Source organism: Gallinula chloropus (assembly GCF_964237585.1).
Source record: "Gallinula chloropus genome assembly, chromosome: 10".
NCBI classification, from domain to species: domain Eukaryota; kingdom Metazoa; phylum Chordata; class Aves; order Gruiformes; family Rallidae; genus Gallinula; species Gallinula chloropus.
Genome location: NC_140095.1, coordinates 13,816,052 through 13,833,173, shown reverse-complemented (window position 1 = coordinate 13,833,173; position 17,122 = coordinate 13,816,052). Strand labels below are relative to the sequence as shown.

The following is a 17,122-nucleotide window of genomic DNA, read 5'->3' as shown; positions in this document are numbered from 1 at the left end:
TGGGGACAGGGATGCTGTCACCCCGGCACGGAGCAGGGCTGACCTCTGGGGATGGGGATGCTGTAACCCTGGCATGGAGCAGGGATCACCCCTGGGGACAGGGATGCTGTCACCCTGGCACGGAGCAGGGCTCACCCTTGAGAATGGGATGGTGGCTGTGCAGCAGAAGGTGGCCTTGTGCCATGGGTGTCCAGGTCACCTCGGGATGGATGGGATCCAAGCAGGCCAGGCCAGGTGGGATAACGGCAGTTTATTTCTGAGCTGGGTATACAACTGTGTGGCGGGTTGTGGTAGCTGGTGAGCAAGGAGTGGGAATGTGCCCTGGGAGGGGCAAGCTGCAGGGCAAGGGGACCCCAGGGAATGGGGATGGGCTGGCTGTGATGATGTGTCCTGGGGAAAGGGAGGGGGTGACAATGGGTCCCCAAATGGGGACCATGCCAGAGCCACAACAGCACATGTGCATCCTCCTTTCTCAGTGCTAGTCTTACCAGCACCAAGGCCCCTGGACAGGTGGCTGCACCACTGCCCTAGCATCTCCTGGACCCCCCAGGTGGGGACAAGTGCTTTAGGGACCCACTGTTCCCCCCAGGCTCTGCCACGTAGCTGTGTCCACCCTGATGCCCTCTTCTCCCCATCACCCCCTCCGAGCTTCTCTCTGACCTTGCTGCCCTCGGAGGGCATCTCCCCACCTCCACCCCACCTCTCCACAGCCCCTCATGGGGTGCTGGCCCTAAGCAGCTCCCCATGGGGCCCCCAGCCTGTCCCCAAGACACTCTCAGCACTGCCTCCCACACCAACACCTCCCTCAAACCCTTGGCAACCTGTACCGCTTCCTTCACCCCCCAGGTCTCCCACATCCACCCCCTGTCCCCAGCTGCCACAGCGCAAGCTGGTCCCTCTGTGTCCCTCCATCCTGCTCACTCATGTCCGTCCCCCCCCCATGTCCTGGGGTGCAGGATGGGGGTCTCCCTCTCTTTGCCTGGGCAGGATGGGACAGCACCTCTAAACGGTTCCTTCGAGGTGGCAATAAATACCTTTGGCTCTTTTTGGGGCCCTGGGGAAGGGGTTGGGGGAATCTCTTTGAGGAAGGTTCAAAAGTAAAAATAAGAAAGCAATGAAGGACTGGGGAGGGGGGGCCTGGAATTTAAAAAAAGAGCTTTTTCCTCCCCAAAATCTGGTTTCAATTGAAACCAGCCAGATCTGGAGGCTGGGAGAGGCTGGGGGAGGCTGGGAGAAGGCACGGAGAATGCATCTTGGCCATGGCACCCCCTTGGCACTGTCCTCTCCAGCGGGGTGTGTGAACGTGCTGCCAGGAAAGCAGAGCTGTGGGGTGCTGGGGGGGCTGTGACACCCCAGTGATGGGGACAGGGAGCTTGCAGGAGACCCACTGAGCCCATCATCCCCATCCCTGCTCCGTGGTGTGTGGCTGCAGAGGGAGAGGGATGTGCTGGGGGCTGGATCTCCCCTCACTTCCCCCCCTCCCCTTCACACCCCAACCCCCCCCGCTCTGCCTGCTGAGCACGCAGTCCTGCCCCGAAAGGTTAGGGTGGTAAAAATAGAGCAGGGGGATGGCAGGAGGCCCCTGCCCCCCCCTCCCTGCACGCCGAGGGGCCGCGGCAGCTCCTCCGGGGAGCACGGACACCGGGGTTTGGGGACCGCAGCCTCCGGGGTTGGGGAGTTCCCGGTGGGGATGAGGGGGTAACAGGGAGTGGCATCGCCCAGGCTGGGGGGGCCGGGGGAGAGGGTGACCCCCGCGGGGGCTGGTTCGTCTAAGAGGTGCAGGGGGCCCCTGAGGGCAGCCCCCCCGGCTTCAGGCGCAGGCTGCCGGTCCAGCCCCGGGGGCAGAGGTTGAAGCTGTGGATGCCCGGGCTCTTCGCCCCCGAGTCTTCGGAGTCGAGGGAGACGTCCGAGTCCGTCGGGGAGCGGGATGTGCAGCGCTTGGCCGGGGTCCGCCTGCCCGCCGCGGGGGATGGCAGGGGGCTCTTGGGGCGGGGGGACACGCTGTGGGGCAGCAGGAGCCGGTGCCCCTCTGCCCAGGCGGCTCGGAGCATCCCGGGGGAAGCACAAAATTGGGAGCCGTCCGCCCTGGGCGATCGCAGGGGGCTTTTGTGGGTGGGCGAGGGGCTGCCCAGGCTCCCCAGCACGCCGCTGGCAGCCTGCGGTGTTGGGGCTCTGCAGCTCTCCAGCCGCACTGGCCGGGGGGACTGGGGCAGGCTGGGGGTGCCGATGGGGATGGGGGTGAAGGGCCGGGAGCCCTCCAGCCCCACGGCTTTGGGGGAGGAGCTTTTCCTCCGGGCGGCGTTGATGATGTTCCTGGCGAGCCGGGCTTGCATCTGCCGGCTGGCCCGGGGGTCCGCGTCCTGCCGCAGCGGGGACAGGGACCTCTCGCTCCACGGAGGGGACATGGGGGGTCCCTCATCCAGCTCAGGCACCGAGGCCGGGCTGGCCCAGCCGTCCAGGCTGCCGGGACGCCGTGCCAGCCGGGGTGTCCAGGTGGGTGAGGCGGGGAGGGATGGCCGCCTTTCCTGGAGGGGGACAGAGAGTGGGTTAGTGCTGGCACTGCTCGGGGGGTGCTGACGGGGACAGAGGAGAGGGGCAGGATTAGTGCTGGAGCCAGCTTCGTGCTGGCTCAGCCCTGTGGGAACTAGGGGTGCATCCTTGTGCATTGCACCCCCTGCAAGGGCTCCCCCAAAATGCATTTACCTCTGCACCCCCCTCACCAGCCAAGGAGGCTGGAGCAGGCTGAGCCAGGAATTAATCATCCTTGCCCAAAATACGCCCCAGGACCTCTCACTACCTGCAGCTTCCTAAGGTCTCTCGCTGGGTGATGCACGGAGACCCCCTCCCCTGCACTGCCCCAGGGGTCCATCCCCCAGAAGCTGCTCCCACGCTGGCAGGAAAGAGAAGAGCCAGGTCTGACAGCGCAGAGTGTATTCAGAGAGGGGGGAGAGGAAAAGAAAATGCAGGAGAAATGAAAGCACAGTCCAAAGGCAACTCGTTTCCACAGGGAGAGTGGCAGGAGCCAGGGACAGGCCACAGCATGGCTGGACCACAAGCATCAGGCTGAGCATCGCCCAGCCATGCCCTCACCTGCCCTCCCTCACCACATGTTCCTGGCCGGGCCAAGCAGCGTTACCCATCCCTGGCTCTGGCAGAGCGTGGTGAGGGACAGGGGGGTCTGCCATTCCCCTGGGGATGTGGCTCTCCTCCGTGGCATGGAAGCAAACGAGGACAGATCCTGAAGGACCAGCAGAAGAGACAGGAGCAGGCACAGTGTGGTGGAAAGGCAGTGGGGTGTGTGTATGTGTGTGTGTGTGTCCCCTCCAGGTTTGCTTTGGTAGGAAGCCGAGAGGAGCCGGCAGGACAGAGGAGCTGCAGGTGAGCAGGCAGAGCTGGCAGCTGCTGGCTGGAAAGGCAGGAGGCGAGGGAAGGATGGAGCCAGCGGTGTGATGCTCCGTACAGTTTCCAGGTGAGAGAAGAGAGAAAGTGCCGGCGGCCCCTGACAGCCCTTTGGGATCCGGGGGGCTCCATGCCCCCACCTCCCGCTCCCTCCCTGGGACCCCTCGGCTTCCATGACACAGGGGGCTCAGCAATGCCTGTGTCTCCCATGGTCCTGGCACTGCAGCCTCTCCTTTTCCATTTCCTTTTGCTTCTTTCCCCCCCTTTTTTTTTTGTGGTGGGGGTCAGCTTTTGGCACACCCCTGAGCAGTCAGGGAAGGGGAGGGAAGCCCAATCCCTCCCGTGTTTTTCTCTCCACCACAGCTACTTGTAGTAAAAGGAAGGTTTCCACACCTGTGGCTCGATGCCGGCGTTCCTGGTGGAGTAGGAGGGCCGGGGGGCCTGGAAGCCCCCCTTTGCTCGGGGTGGCAGCAGGCGGCACGGGGAGGCCAGCAGTGTTTCGGCTCCAGGACTGGCACGGCTGCCGTGAGTCAGGGGCAGAGCCCCAGCAGCGCCAGGGAAGGGGCTGGAGATGGTCTGGCCGGTGCTGGGCATGGTGGGGGGATGCCAAACAGGGGAAGGAGGCAACGGAGAGGTTGGGCAGGAGGTTTGCTGGGGGTAGGGGTGGTAGGCATCAGGGAGAGAGGGTCTGGGTGGAGGCATCTCCTGGGGCATGGACCTTGCTGGCCCCTTGGATGGGGAGAGGATGAAGAGCGATGACTGGAGCTGGTAGGGCTGGTGCTTGGAGATCTCCAGCTCCTTCTGGGAGACCTCGTTCTCCATCAGGTTGCCACCATACAGGGATGCTGGGGGGGTTTTGGAGGGCCTGGAAGGACTCTTGGAGGGGTGTCTGGAGACCATGGGTGACAGGCAAGCACTGGCATCGTACTTCCAGGAGGGAGGCAGGGACATGGTTGGCGACGGGGACCGCAGCAGCTCAGGCTGGGAGGGAGCCTCAATGATGAACTTCTCCATCCTGGACTGCCGCCGGGCGAAGAGCTCGGCCCCCTTCCCTCTCGCTTCGCTGAGGTTGTGGCTGGGCTGCGGCTTGGGCTTGGGCTGGATGGTGGGGGACTTGAGGCAGGAGGACCACGCCGGGGCATCGTCAGCAGGTGGGAGGTGCTGCCCACCCCTGGCCACACTGTTGGGGACGAAGTTGGCAGCTTCAGCCCCGAGGGCGAAGGGCTCATCCTCTGGACCAGGCTCCCCCTGCTCCTTCTGCTTCTTCCTGCTGTCCACACTCTGGACCAGGTCCAGCAGATCAGGGTTGGGGCCCAGCTTCGGCTTCTCAACGAAGGTGAACATGGACTTCTTGCCAGCTCTCCGGGCAGCCGACTCCTCCAGGATCCCTGTTTTGGGCAGGGGGTTCGGTCCGCTCACCCCACAGACCAGGGGGGCAGCTGGCAGCACCTTCTGCTCCTGGGGTGGGTACAGGGCCGAGTAGGAGGGGGGTGAGCGGACACGGGTGAGCGGCGGGGGGCTGCTCAGGGTCTCCGCGTAGGTAGGTGGTGGGGGCAGCTCGGCAGCGGGGGGTCCCTCCATGGGCTGGCCACTGGTGGGGGATGTCTGGGTGCCAAAGGGTCTGGCTGTCCGGTTCTTCACGGGCTTGGGCTTGGCCAGGGTGAGATGGACCTCGTAGTACTGCCGGCCCCGCGCCCCGTTCTGCTCCTGGCTGCCCGGTGGTGCCGTCCCCACGGCCGTCCCCACCGGTGTGCTGGGCACCTCGCTGGGCACCTTGATGGGCACCTCACTGGGCACCTCTCTGGGCACCTTGCTGGGCACCTCGCTGGACACCTCCCTGGGCACCTCCCTGGGCAGCTCACTGGGCACCTCGCTGGGCACCTCCCTGGGCACCTCCCTGGGCAGCTCACTGGGCACCTCGCTGGGCACCTCCCTGGGCACCTTGCTGGGCAGCTCACTGGGCACCTCGCTGGGCACCTTTCTGGGCACCTCGCTGGGCACCTCACCATTCTTCCCCTCCTTGGAGCCCTGTGGCAGAGTGAGAGCCACCGTGCTCGGACCTTCAGAGGCTCCCACACCCCCGAGCCCCCCTGCCCCACTCCCCATCCTGCTGGCCACCTGCTCCTGCACACCATTGGTGGTGGCTGATGCCATGTTCTCCTTCAGGTAGACGCTGAGCGGGACCTGCTGGGCTTCAGCAGGCAGCTCCTGGCACAGGGAGCCGTTCGCCCGCATCATCTCTCCTGGGCTGTTGAGCTGGTTGGGCTCCAGCTTTGTCCTCTGCCCCTCGCCCTCCTCCATGGCTGCTTGCTGGGGCGGGGGGCTCAGGGGGAGCCCTCTGCCATACCCAGCCCCAGCAAGGCCGTCAACACGCTGCTTGCGGCGGTTGAAGAGCAGGACGCCCTTGGAGCTGGGGCCGGGTGCCGTGGTGAGCTGCGCCGCGATCCTCCGGCTCTGCGCCTTCGCCTCCTTCAGCTCCTTCTCGGAGAGGCTAGCGCTGCGGGAGAGACCTGGGCAGAGGGGAGAAGGGGGTTAAAGGGGCTCAGCAGGGAAGTGGAATCTCGGTTCTCCCCACCCAGGAGCGGCAGCCATCCCTAAAGGGATCCCCCAGCATCCCAACCCTCCTTTCCCAGCAGCAGCTGTGGGGCTGGGGTACATGGAGTGGGGGGAATATCACAGTCCAGGGGTGATGAGTACCCAGCACAGCTCCCATGGAGATGCTGAGTTTTGCATGTTGGGGGGGGACAGGCAGCAAAGTCCAGGAGATGCCCAGGGGCACTCAGGACCTTTCCTCCCATCCCGCCCCATATTTTGGCTGGGCTCAGCGCTCCCACCGCAGTGACCATATGGGAAAGGAATTTCTCCAAGGGCTTCGGCAGGTCTCAGGTTGCAGCTCACATGGTTTCAGCCCCCGGCTTGCACAGGCAGCGGGCAGGGAAGGGGCCAGCACATGTCTCCCAGCCCCTTGCCCCAAATCCCGGCATGCTCAGCCCTGAGCGAGCCAGAAAACAAACCCAGCACCAACTGGGAGTTGCCAGCCCACCATAACCTCATGGCACGGCCAGTGACCAGCCCCATCTGGGGACTAACTGATGGAGCAACACGAGATGGCAGCAGCTGACAGACGCTGTGCAGCTGCGGACCAGCCGGACACAGCCAGAGCCTGCAGCAAGGCACCAACCTCATGCCATGGGACCCCACGCCAGTGCCAAAAGCCAAGTGCTAAATGCCCAGAGAAAGCCCCCAGCGAGCGGCCCCAGTGCTGCTGGGCTTCTCCTGTGCTCACTGAAAGGTCGGGGGACAAGCCCAGAGGATGTGGAGCTGCTGGGAAGGCGTTTTCTCAGGATGAGCAATTTCCTATGAACAAACTTGCCCTGAAGTGCTCATGCTAAGGGCAGTATCCCCACCCCCACCAAACGAGGCCACTGCCTGGGGATAGACAGTGTCAGCATCACCCCAGCACCCACCCCAAAGACACTGCCACCCAGAGCTCCATTCCCCGGGCACCGCCAGTGCCTGCTCCCCTTCCTTCCCTTCTCATCCCTTCCCATCCCATCCCTTCCCTTCTTCCCTTCCTTCATGTGTTTCTCATTTTCTTGCCTTCTGTGCCGCTTGGGAGCCGTCCAGGATATTTTCAGCAGTGGCTCAGCCTACCAGTGAGGGAAGGGATGAATGACTAAGCCAAATCCTTCCAGCGAGCCCACGGGGAAGCAAGGAGGGCTGCTGCAAGCTGGGCATCTCCTCTCCCTCATCCTTCACCCTTTCCACCTCCCTTGGCACCCAGTGAGTTCCTGCCCTGGCCCCAGCACCATCAAAGCAATGCAGGGTGGTCGTCCTTTTCGGGAGGAGAAGGAGGAGGAGGAGGAGGAGGGTGGATGAAGCCTTCGGGCTGCCCGATGGGAGGGTTTTGGCGGGGCACAGGGGGAGAGGAGGCAGAGATGCCAGTGGAAACTCTCTCCTGGAGACGCCGAGCCTGGCCACAGCAGCGATGCCGGCGGCCAGCATCTGCCCTGGCTAGTGCCTGGCACTGTTGGGCAGCCCATTTCTGTTTGCTTTGGCAGTGGCACCGGCTGGGGCCACGGCTTCCTCCGGCCAGGCTGGCTGGAGGGCGGCCAGCACCACGGCCCCCGCTCCACGGGGTCACCCTCCCTGCCTTTATCTCCAAATCAGAGGAGGAAAACGGGCCAAGGAGCCATTGAGAAACAAGCCACAGGCTCCATCTGCCTGCGAAATCCAGGCTCTGGGCTGAGCATCCCCCGCTTCCTCGGAGGCCGAGGCCGCCTGAGCAGCCGGGCTCTCGGCGGAGCCATTTCACAGCCTCTCGCTCTGGCTACTGCCTTTTAACAGCAACCCAGGGGCCTTGGGGGATCTCCTCCACGCTGGAGGGATGACTCAGCTCTTGGCCAGCCTGTTCCTGCTCGGACTAGCCGCCAGATACGCTCCCATGAAGCTGGGGACAGTGCTGGGATTTGTGTCCCCCCCGCCCCTGGATTCTGCCCCAGGTATCCCCATCCCTTGCTGTACAGGCATCCCCCTGGGCTGCGGGGTGCTGCAAGGTGGGAGCCCCTGCCTGAAACACCCCCATCCCCAAGGCATCCATTCTCAGCATTGCCCTGCTGACCCCCATCCCTTGTGGGACTCCAGCACCCCCCCCCCTCATCCTTGCCCACCTCATACGCACCCCGTTCCCCAGCTGTTCCACTGGAGCCCACTGGAACTTAATCCCTCAGGATGGGGGGGAGGGGAGGTAATAATTGCCCTTCACATCCAATTTTTATCGCACTGATGGAGAGCACCAGCCCACGGCAGAGCAGAGGAGATTGCAGGGAACACCACCCCACCACCCTGATCGCACAGCCCCACGCAGCCCAGCCGATGGACAGATGGACAGACACACCCTTCAGCCCTCCAGGCACAGCTGCAGATGTGGCTCATCACCTCTCAACCTGGGCTGACATCCCACCTGGGGGTTATTTGACCTGGTGCAAGAGCCTGTGGCCATCTGCCGTGGTGGCCAGAGGGACCCCCATGTCCTGGGGCAGGTCCTGCACCCCTTGCTCTCTGCAAGGAACATCCCTTCATCCTTCCCCCCATCCCCTGCCAGCCAGGGAGCCTCAGGTGGGTGCTGGTGCTTCCCCCCTTCCCCACTCCAGCCCTGGGCAGGCAGGAGGGAGCTCAAGGACCTCAAAGTGTCCAGGTGCTGGGGAGGAGGAGGAGAGGCTCAGGGCCGAAGGCAGCCTGAGCAGTGCAGGGAGGAGACGAAAGCAAAACTGAGGGCAGTGCTGGGAACCAGCTTCCGCCCATTAACGGGACTCCAGTCCAAAATCCGACGGGCGCCCGGCACTTCTCACACTTCCACTCTTCCTTCCTTCCCACGCCTTCACCGGCTCGCCATCACCACTGCCCCTCAGGAAGGAAACGTCTCCCCTCTCCAAATGTCCTGGCTTCTTCCAAGAACAATGAATCCAGCCCCGCCAGCCCAATGAAACCGCTGGCGCGTCCCTGCGGCGTGGGGTCCCCGGGCACCCCCCAGCCCTGTGCTCCAGGGGCGATGGGGAAGGAGACGGGGAAGGAGATGGGGAAGATGATCCCTGCGTCCCACAGGATCGCTGGACTCCTGGCCAACCCCGGAGTGCAAAGCACTTCAGCTCCAGCCAGGAGGGCCTGTAGATCTCTATCTATGTATTTATATAAGCACTTGCTCCATAGGTTTCCCGTTGCTCCAGGGGTGACTTCCAGCAACATCCCCCAAGCACAGGGCTTAACAGCTCCGTCCTGAGCTGTCAGTCATCCTTCCCCAGCACACACTGTGCTCTCCTCTCCAGAGCAAGGATGACAAGGGTGGTGAAAGGCATTTTTGTTGCTCTTCCATCCTGGCCAGATGTGTGTGTGTGGGGAATAAAATCAAAAATTCCTCCCAGCTCAGCTTTCTGTGCAAAGGATGGGTCCCAGGCACACTGCTGCAGAGGGTCTGAAGTCCAGCCAGCAAAGGCTGGAGTCACCATCCCACTCCAAATGATGGTGAGGGATGTATCAGGCTCTGCTTGTGGCCCACCCTGCTCCACCATGGAACCCAAGAGCTGAAGAGAGATGAAGATTTGGCTCCAAATTACAGACCCCAGGGTGTTCTGACTGATACTTTCAGTGGAAGCTGCTGGTCTTGGCATGGCTGAGGTGTCACAGGAAGAAGAGGTGGCTTGGAAGCTGTCACCTTGCAGGTGTGGTTGGCTGCAGGCACTGTCTGTGGTGGTGAGATGCCCTTGTGCAGAGAAGCCAGAAAGCAGCAGTGTTCCAGTGGGATGCAAGAGGCCGTGTGAAATCTTGGGCTGGCAGCTGGCAGGTGATTCCAAAATCTATCCCTGACCTGCTCCTGCTTTGGATACTTGGCCATCCCAGTGCTGCAGCCCAGCTCGCAGGAGGGTGGATGCCCAGGACATCCCACCAGGGCCAGTCCTGGACCAGAACCCCCAAACCCACCTCCGCACAGCGCAGCAGCCGCTCTCCACAACATCCAGGTGCTCTTCCCCTTTCTGACCACCCCAAGGTGCCTCTTGCCAGCAAAATCCCACCAGTAACCCCAGAGAGAGACCCCATCACTCCAGAGGGACACGCTCCCGTGCCACCTCTCTGCCAGGAGCCGAACACACACCTACAGCCGGGTGGTGCTGGGGAGGGGGACCCAGTGTTTCCACCCCAACATCAAAGTCTTTGGACACAGAGGAAACCTAAGCAGGTTCTTTGGCAGAGAAGCCAACTGGCCTTTCGCCCCAGCTACAGCTGCACAGGGCTTTTTGCACTAACTCACACCCGTTTAAGTCTGTGCTTCCCTCCAGCTCCCAGAATTATCCCAAATAATCCGCTGCTAGGAAAACAAGGAGGGGAGCACAGGCAGGCAGCCGAGCTGGAAACAGATATGATTCAACCCCCCCTGACTATTTTCTGTCTTGTTCCCAGCTTCCAACCCTCAGATACCCCAGGTACAAAACCTCTGGGAAGTGGTCTGCTGGCCCTGCAGACCCACAAAGCCCCTGCTCAAAGCAGGTGGGTGCTGTGGTGGGAGCAGCCTGGCTGCCTGGCAGGGTGCTGTGTGCTTGGGCCTCCCCTTGCTGGTGCCTTTGCCAGTGACAAAATCTGGCAGGGCGAGAAAATTCGATGCGCTTGCAAGTTTCCCTGCGCTCTGTTTGCAAGGGCTTTGCTGGATTTGGAGTTGTTTGTTCCCCCACGCTCCTTCCGGATCGCAGCCGTGCCCCTGCTTTGCCTGGTGCTCAGCACCCGAACCCTGCTGAAAATGGCCTGGCAGTCTCCAAACTGCAAACCCTGAGGCACCCATCTCCCACCCGAGGCAGCGAGGAGGACATGGGGATGAAGGGGTGTTAAATTTTAATGTTGCCCCTTGCCCCTCTTACCAGGGCCAGGACATGGGGATGAAGGAGTGTTGCCCCTGCCCCAGCCCCTCTTCCCAGGGCTACTCCAAGCTGAGGGGATGCAGTGAGCAGCCCCAACCCTGCAAGCATCTGCCCTGGGGAAGAAGAGGCTGCTGCTACTGCAAAGGAGGTGGCAGCACCTTCCCCCAGCCGGCCAAAATTAAGCTTTGGAGCTTTGCAAAAGGAGGCTGGAGCCAGGCAGACCTATTCCAGGCTGCCCCACCACCCGTCTGCCCGGAGCGCAGCAGAGCCTGCCCATCCCAGGGTGGGTACCACAGGGACCCCATCCCGCATGGCAAGTGGGTCCCAGCCCACCTGCACACCAGCACTCCCGACTTGCTGTGACGCATCCTGGGCTGACAGGACCCCAGTGACAGCCCTGCCAGGCCGGTGCCACGAGCCGGAGGGGCCAGCCTGGTGAGAGAAGGTCATCTGGCTTGGCTTGTCCCCATCGGATGGGCGACGTGGGGAGGGGAGCGGAACGACACGGGGCCTTCGCCTGCCCCTTGCACAACCCGTAAGGGATCCATCCCGCTGCCTGCCAAGCTGGGCGGACAGACCTTGTGTCTCCAGGGCGGGATGGCACAGCCAGGGGGGGATCATGTCCCTGCTGGGGGGGGGGGGGGCGGGACAGGGGACATTGCCCCGGGGAGAAGGTCGGCCGACCAGGGAGCTGCGACCCTGCCGAACCCCGGGGAGGGACCCCCGCGTCCCCCCAATCCGTTCCCCATCTCTCTGTGCCTCCCACACCCCGCGCCGGACCCCGTGGGTGCGAGCAGAGGGAACCTGACACCCACCCGGCTAATTGGGACCGAGAGACCCTGCTGAGCCCCCGCCTGCCCCGGGCTGTGCGCGGGGCCCTTCACCCACCATCGGCACCCACGGGGCGTTATGGGCGTGTACTCCCGGACCCCCACGTACCCCCGGACCCCCTGTGCACCCCCCCCGTGCGCTGCCAGCCCCCGGCACCTCCGGACATCCCCAGACCCCTGCACCCCACTTTGTCACCCCACCTCTACGCTCCACACACACACACCCTCCCCCGATTCTGCGCTCGTTACCCCCCTCCCCCCAACTCCCTAGTCCCTGCCTCGGCCCCCCCGGCCGGCTGCCGCCCCCTCCTCACCCCCAAGCCCCGCGGCCCCGCCCGGGAGCAGCCGCCCCCCGCCCCAGCCCCGGCCCTACCCGCGGTGCCGGTGCCGGTGCCGCCGTCGCCCCTCGCAGCCCGACTGCACCGGGGAGGAGGCGGCGGGCAGGAAAGTTGCAGCAGCTCCGCCCTCGGAGCGGGCCCGGGGGGGGGGGAGGTTTGGAGGGGGGGCGGGCGGGGGCTGGGGCTTGGGGGGGGTGGCGGGTCCCGCCTGCCCTGCCCCTGCCCGCCCCGCCCGCCCGACCGGACGGGACGGGTCCCCCCTCCCCGGCGGCACCGGCAGCCGCTCCGCCGCCCCGGTTGCCCCCGGCGGCACCGCCCCGCCCCGCCGCTTCCCGTCCCGGCCAGGTCTGCCCTGAGCCCGCTGCCCGGGTGAGAACAGCCGGGGCATCCCCTCACCCAGCCCTGCACATCCCCTCACCCAGCCCTGCACATCCCCTTACCCAGCCCTGTGCATCCCCTCACCCAGCCTTGCACATCCCCCTTATCCAACCCTGTGCACCCCCTTACCCAACCCTGTGTATCCCCTTACCCAGCCTTGCACATCCCCCTTACCCTAGCACTCAGCACCCCCTCACCCAGCCTTGTGCATCCCCCTTATCCAGCTCTCTGCATCCCCTTATCCAGGTCTATGCATCCCCCTTATCCCAGCCTTATGGATCACCTCACACAGTGCTACGCATCCCCTTAGTCCTGCCATGCACACCCCCTTACCAAGCCCTCACCCCCTTTCCCTCTTCCCAGCACTGCTGGGGACCTGCAGCCCGTTACGTTTCAGATGCTGGTGGGGAAGCAGGGCCTCCCCTTGCTGCCAGCTCCCCCAGTCCCTAAAGACTCAGGGGCATTTGGAGCAGGGCAGGAATCCAGCACCAGTGTGACCATCTTAGAGACCCCCTGGGCAGAGCACCACAAACCCTCTGCCAGGGGTGCTCTGCTCCTGGTGATGGGGAGATCACAGCCCTAGGCCAGATGATTCCCAGAGAGCCAGCATCACCTCCCATCTCCAGACCCCACTCCTGTCAGGGTTGCAGAGCTCTTGGGCACCGCTGCGGATGGGACCAGCCTCACCCCCTTCCTGCACCTGGTCCACACCACAGGATGAGCTCTTGGCTTTATTTTTTGCCTTTCTAATTTCCTTTCTTCCTGCCTCTCTCTGCTTTTTTGTGCTTTTCTGGTTTTTGGGGGAGACTGGCGCTGGCTCTGCATCCCCCAGGGAGCAAACCCTTCCGTTTATTTGCACACCAGACAGAGAAACCAGTCCTGCCTCCTGCATCTCCCAGCTGCTGCCTCTACCTGGGGCTCCTGGTAGAGCCCCAAGAGATGCCAACCAGCCCAGGCCGCTGTGCCGGATATTTGGGAGCATCCAGCCTGGCCTTGGGCTGCTGGATGGGGACCAAAGCGGCGCTCGGGACCTGTGTGGGTGGGGTCTGCACCGTTCAAGGGGGGCACCTGCTTAGCTCCCAGCTCATGGGGCCACCCCTGCACAGTTTTGGGGTACTCCTCTTTCTCTTACGGTGGGGTGGGGGGTTCTTGTACTCCCCCATCCGGCTAAGAGGAAGAGGAGCAAACCCCTGCCAGCTCCCAAGGATGCTCTTGCAAACACCCTGCTGCAGAGGCAGCCCCGATGCCACCTGCGCTGGGATGTGCCCCTCCTTCCTCTGCCCCGCTCCCTGCTCTGACCCTTCACAACCCTTCAGGGCTTTTGCAAGGTCCCAGCGCTGCTGCTGGTGCTCAGGACCCTCCGGGACATCCTGCCAGAGGCTCTGGAAAGTCTGACGGGTCCTGCAGGCAGCGGCTGGTGGTGATCTCACTTGGAGGGGGAGGAAACGGGACAGACAAACTCTTTCCAGCAAACCTGTTGAGTTACTTTAAAATTCCAGGCTGGCAGCAAAAAGTGCTGGATGGCGGCTCAGGTTAGGAAAATGCTGAGCCTGGACAGACTGGGGGCCTGACCTTTCCCCACTGCAGATCTGCCATCCCAGAGCAGAGTGAGAAATGGGAAGACTATTTGGGTCCGTCTGGTTTGCGTGCTGAGCCCTGAAACACGACGCCTGTACGGGCTGGGGAGCTGCTGGGGCAGCGCTGAGCCAAAGGGCTTGGCTGAGCTTCCCAGCCCTTCTCCCATCCAGGGAGCTGCTGGTTTGGAAGGCGCCTGACACCCCAGGAAGGCATGGGAATGGGTTCTGGACACTGGGTTCATGTTAAGCATCCCCAGCCGGTCTCGTCCCTCCCCATCCTGGGGGCTGCTTTGGGAAAACCAGGCTCTGGGCAGAGCAGCAGCATCCGATAACACCATCCCATGGGGACAGGGACACACCTGCCCCGGCGCCGCCTGGCAGCTGAGATAACAGCTGGGCAGGAGCAAAATAGAAAGAAGGGTGGAAGCAGGGTTTAAAAATGGGTCTGATGCCTGTAAGAGGATGGGTCTAATCCCACAGGAGCATCTCCCCTGGGTGGGGAGGTCTGTGGTAACCCTAGATATGTGCCTGCATCTGTGCTGTGTCACCACGGCCGAAGGGACAGTCAGGGAGGGGAGGGGACGTGGAGCAGGGCTGTGATGGCAGAGCGAGCTGTAAGAACCAACCAGCCTGAAATAAAGTGCTTAATTTTTAAACCAGAGGCTGAAAAGAGAGGCAGCACCAAACCATGTAAGGGATGGGTGGCTATCCTCATCCCGACCGACTGGTCAGTGCCTCTGTTCCAGGCCCCTGCCCCAGGCAACACCCCAGGAGCTGGGCCTGATCACCCCCCTTTTGGCAGGGTCCCTCTGAGCCCCAAGGCTAGGGTAAGGGCTGTGAAGACCACCCTGCTTGTGCCCTGCTCAGGGTTCAGTCAAGTTCTTGGAGCCTGCAAGAACCTTCCTGCTTCCTTCCCACCCCCCTCCTGAAGAAAGCCAAGGATTCCTCCTTATTTTTAAGGCCAGAGAGATCATCTCAAGCTAAAAAAGTCCCAGCAGCTCAGCTGGGAGCCTGGGACCTCTAACCCAGCGGAGGTCCTGCCCTGAGAAGAGCCAGGCATTCCCAGCACTGTGCTGGGCAGCAGCAGCCTCAGCACTGCGATTGCAGCAGTGCTTTTTGGGGAGCAGGGTGGTGGTCAAAGGGAGTTCCTCTTACCTGTTTTCCTTGGCTCACAAGCAGGGTTGATGAGGACCCGTTGGATCTTCACCACTTTCCACTCCTGGCTGGGGTCACTCGTGGGGCTGACTGCTGTGGGGGGCAGCTCTGGGGCAGAGCCAGGGCATTTTGGGGGTGCTGCAGGCTCAGCCATCGAGGCCAGGCTGTTACCATCCAACACGGGAGCCAGCACATCCTGGTCAAGCACCCCGGGCTCCTGCCGATAGTCACCGCTCGCCTTCCCTCCCAGAGGCCCCATCCATCCCTCCTGCCCCACCGCCTCAGAGGCAGGAGCATCCCGGAGGTGATGGTACCTCTGCCCTCCTCTTCTCCCCCTCTCCTGCCAGCAGCCGGTGTCCCCCTCGGGGTGCCCCTCGGCCGTCCCGCCGGCGCACAGGCTTTGTGCAGCCTCGCCGGGCGCAGGGCAGCCGGGCTGGGGCTGCAGGCAGGGCTGCCTGAGCGTTGCCTTCAGCATCTTCTCTCCTTCGCTGGCACTCCACCACCTTTCAGACCCGCTCCACACGGCCAGGGGCCCGGCTCCCTCCTGACAGCATCGCTCAGAGCACGGGCAGCCTCGGAGAGGGAAGATGACCACGTGCAGGGCACAAGCCCGCCAGCTTTACTCCTCTTGCAGGCAGGAGGACCAGGTGCAACGCCGTGGGAGTGGGCAGCTCTCAGGCACCCAGCCACAGGGATTCACTTAAGGGACACTGTCGCCAAGGCGGATTTTCCGGGAGTTTCTCTTGTCCAGGTGGGCAGAGGAGCAGTGCCTAGAGACCTGTGCAAAGGGAAGGGCAGTGTTGAGGATGCTTGTCCGTGTATTGAGCAGCTCCAGGTATCCCCTGCCTGGATTCCAGCCCCAGCAACGCTGCCCATGAGGAAGGACACCCCGCCCCCCCCAACTCCCAGAGACACCAACACCCCCTAACAGCTCATCTAGAAACACCCCTGCCACTGTACCCGCTGCTGTCATGGTGAGCACCCATTCCCAGCTGTGGGGTGTGAGGGGGTGGGGTGTCCCCTCCGTAGCGGTGGCTGTGCTGCTGGGTGCTGGCAATGAAGGACAGGGGTACCCCACTCGTATCACCCCATCACATCACACATCCATCCTCACCCCACGCCCAGTTCCCTTTGCTTTAGCAGCCCAGACATGGCCACCAAGCCTCCCCCCACTCCCCCTTCCAACTCCCTAGTTAGTGGCCAACTCTGGGGGACAGTTGCTACTCGGGAGGTAGGAGCCCGTTCCCTGCAGACTGGGGTTTGTTCAGGGTTAGCAGGAGCCCTGCCTCCCACCTCCATCCCGCTGGAAAGCGACATTCCCAGCACCCAGCCAGCCAAGTAAGGCTGAGTTTAACCACTGAGTGACTCACAGGGAGCTGGGACAGGCGCGGACAGACCTGCTTCCCCTCCGCCGAGCATGAATCCTGCTGACTGACAGCTGCACGCAGTGACACAGCCGAGCTATCAGCTGGGAGAGGGGGATGTCATCGCTCCCAGGGCAGGATACAACTTCCAGCACAGGAGGAGGGAAATTCCTGCGCCGTGAATCCTCTGCAGCCACTCAGCTCCACATCACCCAGCCCAGCTCGCTGCAAGGCTGGGTCCCAGGGCACCGCTACTGCCTGGACACCCACAGAGCCCACTGCACTTGGCCCATGATGGATTTCCCAGTCTAACACCCAGCCAAGGAAGAAAAGAAGCTTCACCTTAACCCAAACCCTTCCCTGAGTTATTTTGCAGGTAAATGGCAAGATTTTTCAGTGAAACAACCAAACAGCCCAAAGGGTTCAGCTGGGGCAGGAATACACCCCTCAGCTTCATCCAGGCTCGCACAGCTTCCCTGCTTAAACTTTCCTCATCCATGTGGAAGCGAATTCCAAAAAGACTCAGTGAGTGAAGGAAGGATTGAAAACACCCAGTGAAAACTTTGCTGCTGAGCCATGGCTCGGGCATTTCCCAAATGCAAGACAGCTTTTTTTTTTTTGAGAATGCCCTCAGGAAATCTTCTGCCCTTTCCAAAATCCTTCCCCCTGCCCTGC

The 17,122-nt window shown here is 62.8% G+C and overlaps 1 protein-coding gene across 1 annotated transcript; it reads right to left on the bottom strand.

Annotated features, from left to right (window-relative positions):
* Positions 1-1,726: 1,726 nt before the first annotated feature.
* On the bottom strand, positions 1,727-15,558 carry SYNPO (synaptopodin; the record flags this gene model as incomplete). Its single annotated transcript, XM_084268861.1, has 4 exons — positions 1,727-2,525; positions 3,793-5,172; positions 5,389-5,909; positions 15,084-15,558. The coding sequence occupies 4 exons, from the start codon at positions 15,556-15,558 to the stop codon at positions 1,770-1,772; spliced, it is 3,132 nt and encodes a 1,043-aa protein (XP_084124987.1). The 3' UTR covers positions 1,727-1,769.
* Between the last annotated feature and the right edge of the window lie 1,564 nt (positions 15,559-17,122).